The 19,705-nt window shown below is 43.2% G+C and overlaps 1 protein-coding gene and 1 pseudogene across 5 annotated transcripts in view; one reads left to right on the plus strand and one right to left on the minus strand.

Moving 5' to 3' along the window:
• Nucleotides 1-19,705, minus strand: part of LRRK1 (leucine rich repeat kinase 1) — a 135,054-nt gene that overhangs the window by 53,755 nt on the left and 61,594 nt on the right. Inside the window, exon 1 of one of the 5 annotated variants that reach the window (XM_061394223.1) lies at nt 10,144-11,873. The exons of the other annotated variants lie outside the window; for them this stretch is intronic. Coding sequence (XP_061250207.1) covers nt 10,144-10,236 — 93 coding nt within the window. The 5' untranslated portion in view covers nt 10,237-11,873. Of the gene's footprint in view, nt 1-10,143; nt 11,874-19,705 lie in introns of those variants that run through there. 5 annotated transcript variants of the gene reach the window in all.
• LOC133234082 (phosphatidylinositide phosphatase SAC2-like) lies at nt 17,969-19,636 on the plus strand (annotated as a pseudogene).

A 19,705-nucleotide genomic window follows, 5' to 3' on the forward strand; every position in this document is an offset into this window, starting at 1 on the left:
AGCACTTTCGCAGCATCATCTTTTAGAATTTGAAATAGCTCAACTGGAATTCTCTCACCTCTACTATCTTTGTTCATAGTGATGCTTCCTAAGGCTCACTTTGCTTTGCATTCCAGGCTGTCTGGCTCTAGGTGAGTGGTCACACCATCATGATTATCTGGGTCATGAAGATCTTTTTTGTGTAGTTCTTCTGTGTATTCTTGGCACCAGAAACTACCTGTTCATAAATGAACCACAGGATTCAGAAAGTGAACCCAACACTAGAATTCATAGAAAGGTTGTGGGGCCAAGGGATCATGGCCTTGCTGTCAGTAACCAACTGACCAACCTGCCAAAGGGCCACCAAGGTTCTCTGGAGCTGTTGGAAGCACCAGGATGGTGGGCCTGGAGCCAAGAGAGTCTTGCACAAGTTTACAGGAGAGAGAGGTCGCTTTTGATCCTGGGTTTCACAGGGTTACTCAGGGACCCCAGATTTTGCAGGCAGTCTGGCCTCTGCCTTTGCACTCTGTCCTGCCACCACGACAAAGGGGACAGGGTGCTCCCTGGTCTGTTTTCTTTCTCCTGGAGTTCAGAGCCCTCATCCTTTGAGTCATTTAAAGCCTCCTGAACCTGCAAGTCCTTCAGCGAGGGTCTGTGTTATGGCCCCCAGTTAGGCAACAAGGATGCCATCCTGCCTCACAGTCAGCACTTACTTGAGCACTGCCAAGCGCAGGCCAGCCTGCCAGGCACTGTGGCTCTGGATGCTGCAGATGGAACCAAGGCCCAGGGAGTTTATGGCTCAAAGGAAGAGCTGTGTGTACTGACCATGCATCTGGACATCCTAACTCACCAGTTTCTTGGTTTTCATGGACTAAGAGCATATGATGTTAACCACAAAGCCAGGAATGAACACCCGCGGGGAAGCCTCTCTGCTTCTTTGGAGGCATTATTTATCAGAAGTAAATCATCAATAAGAAGTGAGTGGCTGTGTGTGGCACTCAGTAACCTGGACATGAGGAAGGGGAGGAAGCAGATCCTCCCAGTTCCTAAAATTGAGCTTTTTCTAGGTCTAATGCCCACCACAGTTTCTGCAGGGTTGAAATCTGAAACTCAAGCTCAAGCCCTGAGAGAAGCAGTAAAAAGCAGAAGTCTGAAAACATGATGACACGGACACATTCAGAATTCAGACATGCTTGTGAAAAGACTTCTGGGCTGGATGGTGGTTGGAAAAACATGTAAGGTTTCTACCTGGTCTTGGATTAGTCTGAGAACTTTCACCTTCAAAAGTTACTTTCCTTTTGGTGCACAAACATTACAGGGTGTACAAGTATTTCCAAAGCGGCAGTGAGGAAGAAGGAAGGAAAAAGGATGCATAGAAACCTAGCTGGGCAGCCCTCATTACTTATTTGTGTTTAGTGCAGGCAGGACCACAATAAACCAGGTTCTGAGGGAGACAACCTAGCAAATGTATCGTTAAACCCATGCACGCTGAACTGCAAAGTCAAAGATAGCTGGCTGTAGAGATCCCAAAATTCAACAGCACCATGGTTAAGGCCACATCACCCTGGAAGAAGCAGACAGACAAAGTGCTATGTTTGTTCTTAAGCATGAGTCCTTTCAATTCTGGACCTAAGTAAAGGAAATACTGATCTCCCAGAAGGCAATGTAGGTGACTTAAGAAACTTGTTTTCCAAGGCCGTGATGGTAACTAGGACCAGTTTAAGGAAGACCAGGACACTAGGCTCAGTACAGACAGTGATGTTTGGGAGGACCTCTGCATAAGAAGGTCTTGTCCTGTGATGGAAGCTGTGGTCCAGGAAGGCAATTGCCTGCCTTTGCACACTGCTGCCTGAAGCTTCCATAGATAAATGTCACAGAGATTGAGTCCAAGACTGAGAGCATGCCTTCTTTCATGCTTTTATGTTGGCGCAACCCTTATGGTTGAAGAATATAGTGGTTTATGAAGGGCTGAAATTGATAATGCTTTTAGGCTGGCTTTAACCTGAAGAGCTGAGGGGCTGGCAACTGGGCCCTGAGCGGACACAGAGAACTCTGCTCCAGCGCTGGGAGGACGTGCCTCTGCAATCTTGAGCACAGCCCCAGCAGAGCAAGCTCCAATGCTGCCCCCTTCTTAGGTCTCCGTGGAACCCACAAAGCAGAATCTGCATCCCTTCTCCTCATATTCTCATCTCACTGTCCCTTGAGGGGACAGATGGGAACTCAATGACAGCAAGGCATGACACAAAAAAGGCAGTCAGTGCAATTAGTCTTTTCAGTCAAGACTAATTGAGTTAAAATTCTCCCCCATGAGTTAAAATGGGGGAGAATGCATAGAATGTTCTAAAATGTATTCATGGACCCTTAGACTACATAGGGCTTCCCTAGTGGCTCAGATGGTAAAGAATCCACCTGCAATGCGGGAGACCTGGGTTCAATCCCTGGGTCGGGAAGACCCCCTGGAGCAGGAAATGGCAACCCACTCCAGTACCCTTGCCTGGAAAATCCAATGGACAGATGAGCCTGGTAGGCTACAGTCCATGGTGTCCCGAAGAGTTGGACATGACTGAGCGACTTCACTTTCTTTCTTTCTTTGGACTACATAGAACCTAAGACTTCCTTTTTGTGAGTAAGCACATTCCTGGGTGATGGTTCTTTGTTGAAATAGACAGTAAGACAAGAACTACCTTCTGACTGCGAAGGAGTAGTCAGGGCACCAGACAGCTAAAGGAGTGCAAACCCAATGGATGTAATCAGAAAGGAAGAGACTCACAAAAAGGTCTGAAGAACAAGCCAAAAGAAACCTAAGAACGACGGTGTCCAGAGCATCAGTCAGCTGCAGAATCTGAAGATAAATCCTAGGCCTCCTGAATGACATCAGTGACTGCAAAAGGGGGTCTGTGCGTGGAGGCCAACAAGTTAGCAGTAAATTTCAAGCCTGCAAGTGTCTTCTGGAGCCCAGACTGTCAGAGGAGGCGCTGTGTGATGGGGAGTCAGCTGGATCAGCGTGCTGGAGACAGCAGCTCTGGCCCAGTCTCCCTGTGCAGGTGAGGGCCATGGCAAGTGAGGACTGACTGACTGCACCCCCAGCCACGGCCTGGAGAACCCTCTGTGCAAGGCTCCCAAGTGCCTGCTCAAGTCTGCGCACCTAGCAGGAACAGGCTCTCAGGAGAGAAGGGGCGTTGAGAGTGGAGGGAGGAGCAGGAGCCTGGACTTGACTGCCTGTCTGCCTGTGTGTGTGAGACCACCACGGAGGCGGACTAGGCCACGGGCAGTGGAGTAACAGCCATACGATGGTGTCATGGGAGGAGCTGTGTCCCGGCAAAAGATATGCTTCTTTTCAGGTACCTGAAAATAAGCTTATTTGAGTTTGTTTGGAAACAGGGTCTTTATGGAGGTAATCAAGTTAAAATGAGGTCACTAGGGTGGGCCCTAGTGTGACTGGTGTCCTTATGGAAAGGGGAGGTGAGACACAGAGGTGGACACGTGCAGAGAAAAGAAGACAAGTCAGGGTTGGGGGATGGCATGAGACTAGAGTGATGGGTCTACACGCCAAGGAACACCAAGGACTGCCAGTAGCCGCTGGATGCTGGGAAGTGGCAGGGAAGGGTCTTCCGCTGGAGCTGTGACAAGGAGCACAGGTCCTGTCAACACCCTGAGTCAGATGTGCAGCCTACAGAACTTGCGACAATACATTCCTGTTATTCTAAGCCAACTCGTGTTTGCTCCTTTGTTACAGTGGCACTGATACAGAAGGTAACAAGTTAAGTGATGACGGGAGAAGTCAAGACCTGAGAATCCAGAACATTTCATCAACAGAAGCCCACAGATTAAGAAAGGAAATGGAATAAGCAGAGATTCTTAAAAGACACTGCTTATCTTGAGACAAGCAGATTAGAAACACAATAAAAATGTAGGGAAAGGACAGTGAAACCAGTTATTAATTTAGGGAAAAGCCTAGGAGGACTCTATGATGAAAAAGGAGAAATTTGAAAATGACCTGAGGATAACAAAGCGGGTAAGGGAAAGGAGAGAAGAGAAAGGGGAGGATAGCCTAAACTCAGAAGAAAGATTAATTAAATGACTCAGTTATTAAATTGAATGACTTAGTGAGAGAAAAGAAAAATGAAATCAGTTCTGACAAAAGCCTTCCTGCTAAAAATATTGTAAATGTCAGAATTAGTGGTGGTTAGCTGCCAATAAAATTTCAGACAAAGGAAAAAAAAAAGGGAAACATAACCAAGGAAGCCAGATCAATGCAAAACTTAAGCACAAAAATAACTTATAAACAATCCTGCAGTGGCATTTTAAACAGTCAACATGGAACAGTCTGATGCCTAGTAGGGCACACTCAAACCTGAACCCTGTAGGAGAACCTTCTGGAAGTTGAGCTGTGATGGCATGATAATACCCTTCCTGGTAACTCTTTGCAAGGCATACACAGAACTTTTTCAAATGACCCTCATAGTAACCCTGTAAGCTCAGGTACAATTTGCATATTAACAGCCTCAGTGAGGAAATTGTTTGAAGGTAAGAGAACCAGGATCACAGTTCACATCAGGAGCCTAATGTTCTCTTCCCACTGACGGCGTTCAGTCACAAGGCCATGAAATAGCTGACATGATTTCAAAGGCATTAGGAGAGATAATCAAGGTGCCTCAATGATGGTAAAGCCCCAAAATACATCATGCTAAATCTCTGGGTTCCAACCCAGGACAAATTCATGAAAAACAAACTCATGAAAATTTTAGAAAAATATTAGCAGAATATGATAGGTCTCATATGCAAAAAAATGAATAGAGAATTATAAGATTACACATAAGAATGGGGGTAAGGGCCAGGAGACCAAACTCTTTTCTCAAATCAGTATGAACTTGCACATAAATTGCTAACATTCTGAGTAAGAAACAAAAGGAAAAGGAAAAAAGGGAAAAGGCAAGCCTCCCGCATATCTTATTGCTGAACAAAGGCAAAGTAAAGGTAAAAATCAATGATGAAATCAGAATTGAAAGGTATCCAATTATTTGGACACTAAAAATGTCCTTTCAAATAATGCTTGGGTAGGAGCAAAAACAGCTTCCCTGGTGGCTCAGATGGTAAAGAATCTGCCTGCAAAGCAGGAGACCCAGGTTCCATTCCTGGGTGGGGAAGACCCCTGGAGAAGGGAATGGCAACCCATTCCAGTATTCTTGCCTGGAGAATTCATGGACAGAGGAGCCTGGTGGGCTACAGTCCATGGGATTGCAAAGAGCTGGACACGACTGAACAACTAACACCACCACAGGAGAGAAAAACCAATTCACACGAGTAGAATATATTTTTAGACCAACAAAAGCATCACAAGTAATGGGGACAAAAACTCTGATAACGGTTATCAAAAGGAAAAAGTAAAGCGTCACAAACTAGCCCTGCCCTGCTTAGAATGGAAAGCTAAAAGAAAGTGGGGAAATGAAATTAGAGTAAAAATAGAAAAACCAAAATGAAATAAAAACAAGGAAGTTGCAAATAAAACCAGTTTTAAAATAATTTGAAAATAATAAAGTTGATAATCAATGACTAAATTAAAAATAAAAGTACCTTAATAATCTAAGAATAAAAATGACAATCTAACAACCACTGGAAAATAATGTTTAAGTTATGGGAGATGTCCTCAGCCAGAGCTAAAAAAACAAATAATGATATTGAAATGCAAGATTTACTTCTAAAATAAAAAGTTCTCAAAGTGATACAGTGAGAGAAAAAACAAAATAATGTATATGAGACAAACAAGGAAAATAACTAAAGGATCACTCTCCAAAGGCTCCTAATTCAATATAGCTCTTTTTCAATCCAGTCTTTCAAAGAACTAATTGTCTCTGTGTTACATACATGGTTCCTTAACAGAAGACTCACTTCGTTTTATGAGTAAAACCAATTATTCTTCAAGAGCCATTAAAATTCTAAGTCAACTACATGTAGACCTATGGATGCAAAAACTGGAACAAAATTTTCTCTAATGGAAATCAACAACTGAACTCAAAGGTTTCAGTTCTCCAACCAAGCAGGATCTATACCAAGAAAAAAGCACAGTGGTAACTTCTGGAAAACCATCAAGCACATTTTGTTAAAGAAAAGTGGTCCTCTTTGAATCATCTAAATGCCAAAACATATTAAAATTTATTATTTTTTCTTCACTAAAATTCTTCAAATAGGTAAACAAGGTCTGCTTTTAAATCAACATTGTGCTTTTCTCCCTGTAGTATTTCAGTCATTCCTTTTAAAAACAGGAAATTTACCAAAAAATCTTCCTTCCAACTTAAGAATTTTGCCAATAGCAATTTGAGAGAAAGAAAAAAGAAGGAAATAAAAATACTATCTCTGCAATTACTACCCTATTCAAGTTACTGTTTGAGAGAACTCTGTTTCCTCAATTTTTAAATAAAGACAATTTCTACCTCATAGATTTGTATAGATGATTAAAGTAGAATGTTTTGCAAAGTACTTTGTTAGCCATGAAGTCCTTTGTAAACAGAAGGTTGCTACATGTGTAAAAATTTATCCATCCGTCTATTTACCTGTCCATCCATGCATCCGTCCAGGGAGCCCACCCATCCATCTACCCACCTACCTATGTTCCATCCATCCATCTAAGCAACCATCTACTCACCCTGTTCCAGGCCCTACACTGAGAGGCAAATACAGGGTGAGCAAATTCTTGCTTTGGAGAAACTTCCAGTTAAATGGGGGAATTGACATTAAACAAGAATATCACCCAAACAGACAACCCCAAATTTTAAGTGCTATGAATAAGAGGGAAGGGAGCTCTAGGAGAAGGAAGAGGGATGTGACCCAGCCTGTGGGCTAGGGGAGCCCTTCCTGGGCCTGGGGCTGAGGTGTGGCGAGCTGGCGGGGCGGCGTGGTGCAGAGCGCGGGCAGGGCACTGTCCCTGTTGGGCAGTGTCCACCTTTGGGTAAAGCACACCCGCTGCAGTTCCCCTGCTGCTGGGTAGTGGGGGTTTTCTCCTACTTTCTTATAAATAACCGTGCTTTGAGCAGTGCAGTTGTGGCAATTACTTTTTTTTTCCTTTTGAGTTATGTCCTAGAGGTATCTTTCATAAAGGAAATACCAAATTCAGAGCTGTTCTCTGCGAGAAAAGCACTTTATAGCTTTTGTCACATGATGCCAATTACTTTCCCCACATATGGAACCAATTTATATCGCCAGCAGCAAGGCTTTGGTGTCCCTTTCTCTTTGACGCTGCCAAGTGTCTTACTCAGCATTTATATTTATTTTTGTGAGTTTAACAGGTATGTGACAGCATTTTCTGTAGTTTCCAATAAAGTTGTATGTGCTTCCATGCCACGATTTACTGTCTGTGTTTTCTCTTATGTAAATTAACCATTCATTTCTCAGAACTTCTTACCCAAGGCCATTTGTATGCAATATGACCACGGCTCTGGCTTGGGCACTGCAGAGTACTAAGCATCTCATAGATGATCTATAAACACGGACTGAATTAAACTCAATTATCAATTGACATATACCTGTATCAATTCTTTTGGATTTCAGTTTCTGTCGGTTCTTTTTTCTCAAGTACCTTCTAATGTTTTTCTTTTTAATATTTCTTTAAAAGTTATATTTTACTATACTAGTGTACTATAGTAAAAATATATCTTACTATATTACTACATTTTACTATAATTTTAATATATATCATTTATCTTATTTGTGACTATACATCTTGACATACCTTTAAAGTTTTGAAATGTAATCATTTTCTTTTATAACTGGAATAAATGTGCTTTTAAAATATATTCTAACAAGTTTCCAATGCTTAACTTTTACCTGTCTGGAATTAATCTGCATAATTATGAATGTACTTGTCTATGGCCACCTGATGAGAAGAGACAACTCATTGGAAAAGACCATGATGCTGAAAAAGATTGAGAGCAGAAGGAGAAGGGGGCAACAGAGGGTGAGATGGGTGGATGGCATCACTGACTCAATGGACATGAGTTTGAGCAAGCTCCGGGAGACAGTGAAGAACAGGGAAGCCTGGCAGGCTGCAGTCCATGGGGTCGCAGAGTTGGACATGACTTAGGGACTGAACAACAATGCTGATATCCAATAGTTTCAATGACATTTCTTTTTCTTCTCTTATTCTTTCCTTATTGTGTTTTCTGCTGCTGCTGCTGCTAAGTCGCTTCAGTCATGTCCAACTCTATGTGACCCCACAGACGGCAGCCCATCAGGCTCCGCCATCCCTGGGATTCTCCAGGTAAGAACACTGGAGTGGGCTGCCATTTCCTTCTCCAATTGTGTTTTCTAGTTTGTCACATATTCCAAATAATAGTATTTCTGTATCTCTATGAATCATTTTCTCCATTGTAAATTAAATGCAAGTGGTTTGTATAACTGCTGGTTTGTGTTATGTTTGATGATCCATTAGGGACGTTCCATTAGGGACGCCCAGCATGAACACCTGCCTGGAAGGTTACAGGGTTCCCTGGCTCACCTGTTCTCTGTGACCCTCACTGTCTGTTCTCCAGTTCTAGGAAGCACTCACCGTGCGGACGGCATCACAGTGGCAAGTTTATTCCATAGGGAAAGCATATGAACAGGGCATGAGGGTGGAGAAAGCTGTGGCATTCGGAAACTAGAGAAAACAGACACGTGCAGGATCATCGGCTGAATTCCAGGGCACGGAAAAGCGGAGCTTACTTCAGAGGCCATGACCGTTCTGAGTTTGATCTCATATTTAGTAACTCTCACAGGGCAGGTGAGGTGGTGAAGAGGCAGACTAGCCAGTGGTGAAGAGGCAGAACCGTGCATATTCAGGCTGCCCCCGCGCTGCTGCGCACCCGCTGGGCGGGCCACACCGCCCGCCCCGCCCAAGGAGGCTGCGAGGAGCCGAAAAGGCGCGCGGTACAAATGCGGAGATGCCCTGGAGAGTTCACAGTTCTCGGGTAAGACCCTGACACCAAACCCCAGGCCTAACTGGGGCAAGGATGCGCCCCAGAAGCCTCACCTCCCCCAGCACCAGCGGCCCTCGGTCAGCTGTTCACGGCGGCTGGAGCAGAGCTGAGCAGCCGGCCCTGCAGCGAGGGTGCCCCTTCGAGCGCCCGCGTGTGCGTCCTGGGACCCTCCAGACCACCCTGATGCCTGAGAAGGGCGGCCTCAGCTCCCCAGTGCAGCCAGGCCCTTTGTGCTCGGGCATAGACACCAGCATCTGGATGGCCGGCCACCAGCAATGTGCAGGGTGCATCATAAGCCAGAGCTGCTTCAAAGTGCCAGCAGTAATAATGACAGTGTAGTAAGTGCAATGAATGATCCTCTCTAGGTTCACTATCAGATCTGACATTATTAGAGACTTCTAAAGAAAATTAGTAAGTTCCCAACTGGGTAGTTAAAAAAAATTCAGTTCTAATCCACTTACTCCAGCACTCAAACCAGCCCAGCAAGCCCTCCAGCTTCTCACTGCTGAATGGGACAAACACTGTGCCAAGTCCAGGCCCTGCCTTGGCCTCCTGGCATTTGTTTCTTTCTGGCCATGCCAACACCAAAGTGTTATTTCTCATGGCAACAAAGCAAACACTGACAGAATGGTCACCACGAACACAGGCCAGCTCATTAAACATCCAGGCAAGGGTTTGGGCGACTTTCCAGAGGGGCACTGGGGAGCCAGAGCTGGGAATGATTTTGGTCAGATTTGACTTGGCTTCACTTTTGCTCTTTGAAAAATGCATCTAGACCATGTGATGCAGGCTCCTAGACTTTCCTTTCCAAACACCATCAAAACCTTAACTGCCCGCTGACAGTGGAAAATCAATGTGGGCTTCTCGGCCCTTCCCGATTGCCGGCAGAAATAGATTCTGGCAGCCTGAGAACTAGGCTGGGCCTGACACAGAGGCGTGGGGAACCTCAACCAGCCATGGCTTCCACAGAGGCAGCAATTCCATTAAAAAATACCAACTGGCTGGTGGGGAAGGCAAAGCACAAAAACAGAAGAAAACAAGATGACTGCTTTAGCAAGGTCACTGCCATGAATGGCCAGGAAGACAGGGAGTTTTCAGGCTGTGTACACATAGCAGCCAAGTACCCTTTTGACGCCAAAGCCTTAGTCCAATATTCTAAACCCCAAATGCCAGTTCAATCCCCCTGCATACCTGGGAAGGTCAGGGCACTTACCTCTGGCTCCCGAGTCATCATTCTTGAGGCTGGACCCCCCCACACACTAACCCCCTCTCTTCTGCTGGCAGCACAGAAGGAAAGTGCTGTCATAGGTCAGCGATCCGAGCAGCCAAATGCACCTAATGCAAGGCACTTGAGTGTGAAATTCACTTGAATAATAATAATTTAAAAAACACCACCCTCTTTGGGGAAGCACAAAGAGTCCTTATGACTCAGGCTGTACTGTAATTTCATTTTCTCTTCCTATGCTACCCAAGAGAGCCAAGGAGAAGAAAAGCAACTGCGTCTTGTCTTTGCGTTCTCATTTATAGAATGCAACAATCACGTGCATGCTCTATCCCTGCCCTGGCAAATTAGCAGGAATTACTGGTTGAAAATATCACAGACACAGATCTCAACCATTTCTGCTTTTAGCCTTAAACCAAAAAAATGAAAGTTACCAGGTGCATCTTAGAGTCACTTGGGAACTTTCTAAAAAGTACTGATTCAGGTCTCGTCCTACAGATTCGGATTTAGGTAGTGTACAATGTGGCCTGCACATTGTGATTTTTAAAAGCCACCAGGGACTCCAATTACAGAGAAGTGCAAGAACCACTGATCTACATGGAAGACCTGAGGGGTACACTGCAGGGATCATGAAATGAGAAAATCCCCAAGTTACAAAGATTCAGATTCTGGTCTCAGCATCCCTGTTTAATATTTTCTGTTCTCAGACAAGTAACAGAATGTCTCTAAACCTCAATATTTCCATCTGGTAAACAAATTCTATTTCTTGCAGTTCTTACTGAAGTGTTATATGGTTCAAATATGATAAGAAAGTGCTAGGAAAAACACTAAACACTATACACATGTAAGGGTTAGATGATCATTATTTCCTTTTGCAACCTGAAGCTGATGTTTAGTGTTTATTGAGACTTGGCCTAAGTGCACAGCTGGCTTCCAAGGTAGATGCTGTAACTACCTCTGTTTATAACTGAGACCAGCCAAGGTACAGAGAGGTAAGAAGGTGTGGAAAACAGAATATCAGTGTTCTCTAGAAACTCGCAAATCAGAAATGATTAGAAAAAGGTAAAAAGGGATCCCTGGTGCTCCAGTAGCTAAGACTCTGAGCTCCCAATGCAGAGGGCCTGGGTTTGGTTCCTGGTCAAGGAACTAGATCCCCCATGCCACAAATAAGGACCAAAGATCTCTTGTGTCACAACTAAGACCCTAAGCAGCCAAATAAATAAGTAAATAAATACTAAGAAAAGAAAAAGGTAAAAAGGAAATGTTGCTGTTCAGTCGCTGAGTCATGTCTGACTCTTTGTGACCCCGTGCTCTGTAGCACACCAGGCTCCTGCGTCCTCCACTATCTCCCAGTTTGCTAAAATTCATGTCCAATGAGTCGGTGATGCTGTTTAACCATTTTATCCTCTGCCACACCCTTCTTCTCCTGCCCTCAATCTTTCCCAGCAGTGGGGGCTCTTTGCATCAGGTGGCCAAAGTATTGGAGTTTCAGCTTCAGCATCAGTCTTTCCAATGAATATTCAGGGTTGATTTTCTTTAGGACTGACTGGTTTGATTTCCTTGTAGTCAAAGGGGTTCTCAAGAGTCTTCTCCAGCACCACAATTTGAAAGCATCAATTATTTGGCACTCAGCCTTCCTTATGGTCCAACTTTCACATCTGTACATGACTACTGGAAAAACCATAGCTTTGACTATATGGACTTTTGTAAGCAAAGTGATGTCTGTACTTTTTTTTCTTTCTTTATGTATATATATATATATATATATATATATATATATATACATACACACACACACATATAAACATATATATATATATACATATATACACATATACACATATATACAAGCTGGAATCAAGATTGCCAGAGGAAATACCAATAACCTCAGATATACAAATGAAAGTGAAGTGAAAATGAAAGTCACTCAGTCATGTCTATTTTACTCCATGGACTATACAGTCCATGGAATTCTCCAGGCCAGAATACTAGAGTGGGTAGCCCTTCCCTTCTCCAGAAGATCTTCCCAACCCAGGGATCAAACCCAGGTCTCTTGCATTACAGACAAATTCTTTACCAGCTGAACCACCAGGGAAGCCCAAGAATCCTGGAGTGGGTAGCTTATCCCTTCTCCAGCAGAGCTTCCTGACCCAGTAATCGAACTGGGGTCTCCTACATTGCAAGCGGATTCTTTACCAATTAAGCTATCAGGGAAGCCCTAATGGCAGAAAATGAAGAGGAACTAAAGAGCCTCTTAATGAAGGTGAAAGAGGAGAGTGAAAAAGCTGGCTTAAAACTCAACATTAAAAAAACTAAGATCATGGCATCTGGTTCCATCACTTCATGGTAAATAGATGGGGAAAAAATGGAAACAATGACAGATTTTATTTTCTTGGGCTCCAAAATCACTGTGGACATTGACTGCAGCCATGAAATTAAAAGATGCTTGCTCCTTAGAAGTAAAGTTACGACAAACTTAGAATATTAAAAAGCAGAGACATCACTTTGTTGACAAACATCCATATGGTCAAAGCTAGTCATGTATGGATGTAAGAGTTGGACCATAAAGAAAGCTGAGTGCTGAAGAATTGATGCTTTTGAACTGTGGTGCTGGAGAAGACTCCTGAGAGTCCCGTGGACAGTGAGGAGATCAAACTCATCAATCCTAAAGGAAATCAATCCTGAATAGCCATTGGAAGGACTGATCCTGAAGCTGAAGCTCCAACACCTTGGCCACCTGATATGAAGAACTGACTCTGGAAAAGACCCTGATGCTGGGAAAGACTGAAGGCAGAGGAGTAGGGGACAGCAGAGGATGAGATGGTTGGATGGCGTCATTGACTCAATGGATATAGGTTTGAGCACACTCTGGGAGATAGTGGGGGACAGGGAGGCCTGGCATACTGCAATCTATGGGGTTGCACAGTCGGATATGACTGAGTGAACAACAACAAAATAGTTGACTTACAATGTTTCAGGTACGCAGGAAGGTGGCTCATTTATACATATACACATATATTATTTTTGAGATTATTTTCCATTATAGGTTATTATAAGATACTAAGTATAGTTCCCTGTGCTATACAGTAAACCATTGTTTCTTGTTCTATATCTATTTTAACTTAGAAATCTAGCATTTTAGTCATACTAAGGCAAACAAGTGGAATCAAAATGTCATAAATTTTTTAGTTAGGCAAAAATTCATGTTTCCTAAAATATATATATTATACATACAATTTATATACATGTATACAAAAGTTTTTCTGCAATGCTTTATAAAGACTTGAGAAAGAACATAAAAAAAAAGAGATGGAGAAATTGGAAAACATAAAATGAAATGGGAGTACTTAATATGAAATAGAAAAAGTGAAACAAACTGCATAAAAGATCATCATAGTCCAGTCATTTTTAAACATGGCTCCTCATTAGAGATATATCTGGCACTCTGGAGGAAAAAAGCAATACCTGGGCCTTTGTATTTTTTAAAAAAATTCCAAGAAAATTCTGATATGAATCTGGGTTTTAAAAAGAGATTACAGGTTTTGCTATTAAGTGGTAATTTTGGTGATACAAAATTCTATTACTTTTCTGTTGACCAATCATGATACAATGGTATTTAATGAATAATAGTTACATAATCACAATAGTAAAAGATGTTTATCAGTTTCACAATCAATAGCCAGACGAAAAGTAAAAGATAATTATAACTGCATGCCATAATGGGAACATGACTAACCTAACAATATAAAATAATCACACACAATTTGGCAGTGGGGGGGCGGGCAGTCAAGGAGAGTGCTGTGGTCAGCAGAAGTGCATACATGTATATTTCCATCCGCTCAGCCAGTCTATGTCTTTTGGTTGGTACATTTAATCCATTTCCATTTAAGGTAATTATCGATATGAATGATCCTATTACCATTTTCTTAATTGTTCTGGGCTTATTTTCTGTAGGTCTTTTCCCTCTCCTGTGCTTTCTGCCTAGGGAAGTTCTTTTAGCATTTGTTGTAAAGTTGGTTTGGTGTTGCTGAATTCTCTTAAATTTTGCTTGTCTGTAAAACTTTAATAGATTTCTCCATCAAATCTGAAGGAGAGTCTTGCTGGGTAGTCTTTCTTGGTTGCAGGTTCTTCCCTTTCATCACTTTAAATGTATCGTGCCATTCCCTTCTGGCTTGTAGAGTTTCTGTTGAGAAATCAACTGATAACCTGATGGGAGTTCCCTTGTATGCTATTTGTCATTTTCTCTTTGTTGCTTTTAATGTTTTATGTTCATCTTTAATTTTTGTCAGCTTGATTACCATGTTTCTCAGTGTGTTCTTCCTTGGGTTTCTCTTTCCTGGGACTCTGTGCTTCCTGGACTTGGCTGACTATTTCCTTTCCCATGTTCAGGAAGTTTTCTTCAGCTATGGGTGGGCAATAGTCCTTGTGATCGCAAAGAGTCGGACACAACTTAGCGACTAACACGTAACACTTTCAGAGGTCTGTTACGCTGTCTTCATTCTCTTTCATTCTTTCTCCTATATTTTGTTCTGCAGCAGTGATTTCTACCATTCTGTCCTCCAGGTCACTTAACTGTTCTTCTGCCTCAGTTATTCTGCCATTGATTCCTTCTAGCTCATCTTTGTATGTTCTTTAGCTCTTCTAGCTCTTTGGCAAACACTTCTTGCATCTTCTTCATTCTGTTTCTGAGATCTGGATAACCTTCACTATCATTATTCTGAATTCTTTGTCTGAATGGCTGCATATCTCCACTTCAGTTAGTTGCTTTTTTTTGGGGGGATGGGTTATATTGTCCCTTCATCTGGGACATACATCATCCTATGCTATTTCATCCTGATTAACTTTCTGTAAGGTGGTTTTTATTCTAGCTGCTGTGGGACTGTGGTTCTTCTTGTTTCTTCTGTCTGCCCTCTGGTAGATGAATCTAAGAGGCTTCTGTCGGATTCTTGATGGGAGGGCCAGGGTGGGAAAAACTAGGTCTTGCTCTGGTGGGCAAGGCCTTGCACAGTAAAGCTTTAATCCAATTATCTGCTGATGGATGGAGCTGACCACCATCCCTGATAGTTGTCTGGCCTGGTGACCCAGCCCTGGGGTCTACAAACTCTATGGCAGAGTTAATGGGGACCTCCAAGAGTGTTTACTTCAAGGGGGACCTTCCAGGACTGCTGCTGCAGTGCCCTTGTCCCTGTGGTGAACCCCTCCTGACCTAGGAGACACCCCACCCCAGCAGGTAGTTTTGGTCCAGCCTCCTGTATGGGTCATTTCTCCTTTCTTCTGGGTCTGGGTGCATGCAAGATTTTATTTTGCCCTCCAAGACTGGAGTCTCTGTTTCCCCCAGTTCTATGGAAATCCTGCAGTCCAGTCCCGCTGGCCTTCAAGGTCATATTTCATAGGGATTCCCAGTCCCTTTGTTGGATCCCCAGTCTGGGAAGCCTGACACAGGGCTTAGAACCTTGACAGCAGTGGGAGAACTTTGGTGTTATCGTTTTCCAGTTTGTGGATCACCCATTCAGCAGGTATGGGGTTTGATTTTAACATGTTTGTGTCCCTTCTACCATCTTGGTGTGGCTTCTTCTTTGTCTTTGGACATGGGGTATCCTTTTTTGGTGGGTTCCAGTGACCTCCTGTTGATGGTTGTTCAAAAGCTGGTTGCAATTTTGGTGCTTTTATCGGAGGAGATAAGCGCACATCCTTCTACTCTACCATCTTGAACCAGAACTGGTATCTCTGCTTTTTAATACACTGTCTAGAGTTGTCATAGCTTTCCTTCCAAGGAGCAAGCATCTTTTAATTTCATGGCTGCAGTCAATGTCCACAATGATTTCTGAGCCCAGGAAAACAAAGTCTGTCACTGTTTCCACTTTTTCCTCTTCTATTTGCCATGAAGTGATGGGACTGGATGCCATGATCTTCGATTTTTGAATGCTGGGTTTCAAGCCAGCTTTTTAACTCTTATCTTTCACCTTCATTCAGCCCTGGGATTTCTTTGGAGGGAATGATGCTGTAGCTGAAACTCCAGTATTTTGGCCACCTCATGCAAAGAGTTGACTCATTGGAAAAGACTCTGATGCTGGGAGGGATTGGGGGCAGGAGGAGAAGGGGACAACAGAGGATGAGATGGCTGGATGGCATCACTGACTCAATGAACGTGAGTCTGAGTGAACTCTGGGAGTTGGTGATGGACAGGGAGGCCTGGCGTGCTGCGATTCATGGGGTCGCAAAGAGTCGGACACAACTGAGCGACTGAACTGAACTAAACTGAAGAGGTTCTTTAGTTCCTCTTCACTTTCTGCCATTAGAGCAGTATCATCTGCATATCTGAGGTTATTGATATTTCCTCCAGCAGTCCTGATTCTAGCTTGAGCTACATCCAGCCCAGCATTTTGAATGATGTACTCTGTATATGTTAAATAAGCAGAGCAACAATATACAGCCTTGTCATACTCCTTTCCCAATTTTGAACCAGTCCATTGTTCCATGTCCGTTTCTAACTACTGCTTTGTGACCTGCATACAGATTTCTCAGGAGGCAGGTAAGGTGGTCTAGTACTCCCTTCTCTTCAAGAATTTTCCACAGTTTGCTGTGACCCACATAGTCAAGGACTTCAGCGAAATAGAAAAGAAATAGAAATGTATGTAATCAAAAAGGGGCTTCCCAGGTGGTGCTAGTGGTAAAGAACCCGCCTGTCTATGCAGGAGATGTAAGAAACAAGGGTTCAATCCCTGAGTCGGGAAGATACCCTGGAGAAGGGCATGGCAGCTCACTCCAGTATTCTTGCCTGGAGAGTTCCATGGATAAAGGAGCCCGGCGGGCTGTAGTCCCTAGGTTTACAAGGAGTCAGCCACGATTGAAGGGACTAGCACACACGCATAATCCAAAAGATGGAAGGCATTAACCAATATGACAGGTCCTGCAAAAATGTGAATTAGGTGTGTTCCTCTTTCAAAAGACATACTCTCAGTTGGGATTAAAGACTCATTGCTGTTTACAAGAAATACACCAAAGACAAAGACAAAACTGAAAATACAGGCAGTCACTACAGGCACTGGGTTTGGTGCAGACTGCTCTGACTGTGCAGTAACGACTGACAGAACAGGCGGCACTGACTAGCCGCACACGCCTCGGGGCTCCTCCCCGCCCAGCCTCAGGGCCAAGCCTGAAGCGGCAACCTGGCAGTGACTTTCCAGATCCTTCTCCTTTGCGCAGGTTAAAGTTTCTGTAAGGCTGTATTTGCTCTGTAAATCACTGCTTTTCTAAAGCCTCCTGTTCATGTAGCCTGATGACCGTTGCGGGGGTGGGGCTGCGTGAGGGGCTGGAGGCATCGTGGAAGGAGGGGTATCTGACTGGCTGCCCTTCCTCCAGGCGTGGGGGAGGGGAAGCACCCAAAGAGCTTTCCTTTCTGTTCTTGTCTTTTTTTTGAAAAAGGTCTGGGTTTTTTTTCTGTTGTCATTTTTGTTTTTTTCTGTTTAAGTTGGGTGGAGGGTGGTGGAGAGGAAAATTAAGTATTTACTGAAGCTTGCTGCTAAGTCGCTTCAGCCGTGTCTGACTCTGTGTGACCCCATAGAGGGCAGCCCACCAGGCTCCCCCTCCCTGGGATTCTCCTGGAGTGCGTTGCCATTTCCTTCTCCAGTGCATGAAAGTGAAAAGTGAAAGTGAAGTTGCTCAGTCGTGTCTGACTCTTAGCAACCCCATGGACTGCAGCCTACCAGGCTCCTCTGTCCATGGGATTTTCCAGGCAAGAGTACTGGAGTGGGGTGCCATTGCCTTCTCCATTTACTGAAGCTTATACTTTGGTAAAATGTGTGGGTGGGGGAAGGGCAGACATTTTTCTCAACTGCCTGTTATATGCCAAGTGCTTTTCCTTCTGGACTTGATGCTTTTGACTAAGATCATGTTTGACAGATGTAAATATTAGTGTCAAAATAGAAGCTAGGATGAAGTAACACTAATTAGTAGGTGTAGAATTTATTTCAAATTACATGTCATGACATAATTTTTATGGCTTGGCTCAAGAGACAGTTTTAAGAGCACATCCTCACTGATGCTACATTACTGCTTTCTAACCATCTACTTCGTGGCCTGTTACGATGATGAAAGTTGACAAAGTAAACCAGTATCAACAACTAAGTCTGGTAGATCTGGGAAAAATAGAAATAGGTCCTGAACCCACTCTTTGGTTAGCCAAATTTGTCCTGCATGAGATGGCACTGAAGATATACAGAAGCAAGTGGCTGTTATCACACACTGAGAGCTGTAATGCACAATCCAGAAGAGGATGGAAAAGATACCCTTCAGTGCATTGCAGAGATGCTGCAGATCACCAAGCAAGCCATGAGATTAGATGTACCTATAATAGAGAGAAAGCTTGAGAGAAAAATCAGTAAACCTCACAAAGACATCATTGGCATCAGTTCTCAAAACTAAGGCTCTTTGGCCCAGGTGAAAAGTTTTTAATGAGTAAATTTTCATCTCTAAATAAAAAAGTGATACAGACCAAATTCATTGTAAATACTGGTAATCTATGAAAGTTCAGAAATCTTACAAACTCTGAAATGAAAGTTAACTTTCTAAAACCAAACTTAAAAGTAAATCTTTACAAATCAGATAGTTGTCTTGAAACCATGGAAAATACAAGTGTGATGGATAATAAAGCCCAGGCAGAGTCAGATGGAGAAATGTCTTCAGATAATGACTCATACCACTCTGATGAATTCCATACAAATTCTAAGTCTGATGAAGACAGGCAGCTAACTAACTCTTCAGAGAGTGTAGGGACAGCAGACTATTTCTTCCTAATTGTGGTATTATTGCTTCAGCACCTCAATTAGGCAGAAGATCTTAGTTTACTAGAAGCACTGATATTAGCATTCATGTTCCTTCAGAGGTTACTATTGCTCATGAACGTGGGCTTGGAAAAGGCCATGAGTCTTCTTTGAAGAAAAGTCCTTCTGCTGACATCATATACACGTTGACTGGCTTTGCCAAGCCTGTGGATATTTGCTGCCACAGATTTGTTCAAGATGCACAAAACAAAATGACCAAGCTATCAGAAACCAGATCTGTTTCTCAGCAGGATAGGAAGAAAGGAAATCAAATGACTAATCAAGTTTCTCATGAAGAAATTCAATTGAATCAATGGAAACAGATACCTTCTCCACCATCTCAATTAGATGTGTCTTTTTCTGCAACAGGCCCACAGTTTGTGTCAGTTGAACTAGGGCATTCAGTTGTATCTCAAAAGACCACCGGCTCCAAATCCAGCATGCTTGAACTTGAGACAGGGCTTCATGTAACTCTTTCTCCTTCAGAGAGCTGTAGCAATAGGGCAGTCTCTCCCTTTGGAAAGGTTTGAAGTTTCACAGAACAGGTTGCTAATATTACCCAAGATGGATTAACCCAGGGGATAAAGTTTGCAGTGGCAAATGTTCAGAAGAGCCCTGTAGAACCTGAAGTAGTTAAAGAAGTCCAACAAAATGAACTTTAAAATATATTTACATAACACCAGACATGAGTAACTCAGATTTAGTTTTTAGCCACACAGAATCCTGTGGTT

Source organism: Bos javanicus, chromosome 21 (assembly GCF_032452875.1).
Source record: "Bos javanicus breed banteng chromosome 21, ARS-OSU_banteng_1.0, whole genome shotgun sequence".
Lineage (NCBI taxonomy): Eukaryota > Metazoa > Chordata > Mammalia > Artiodactyla > Bovidae > Bos > Bos javanicus.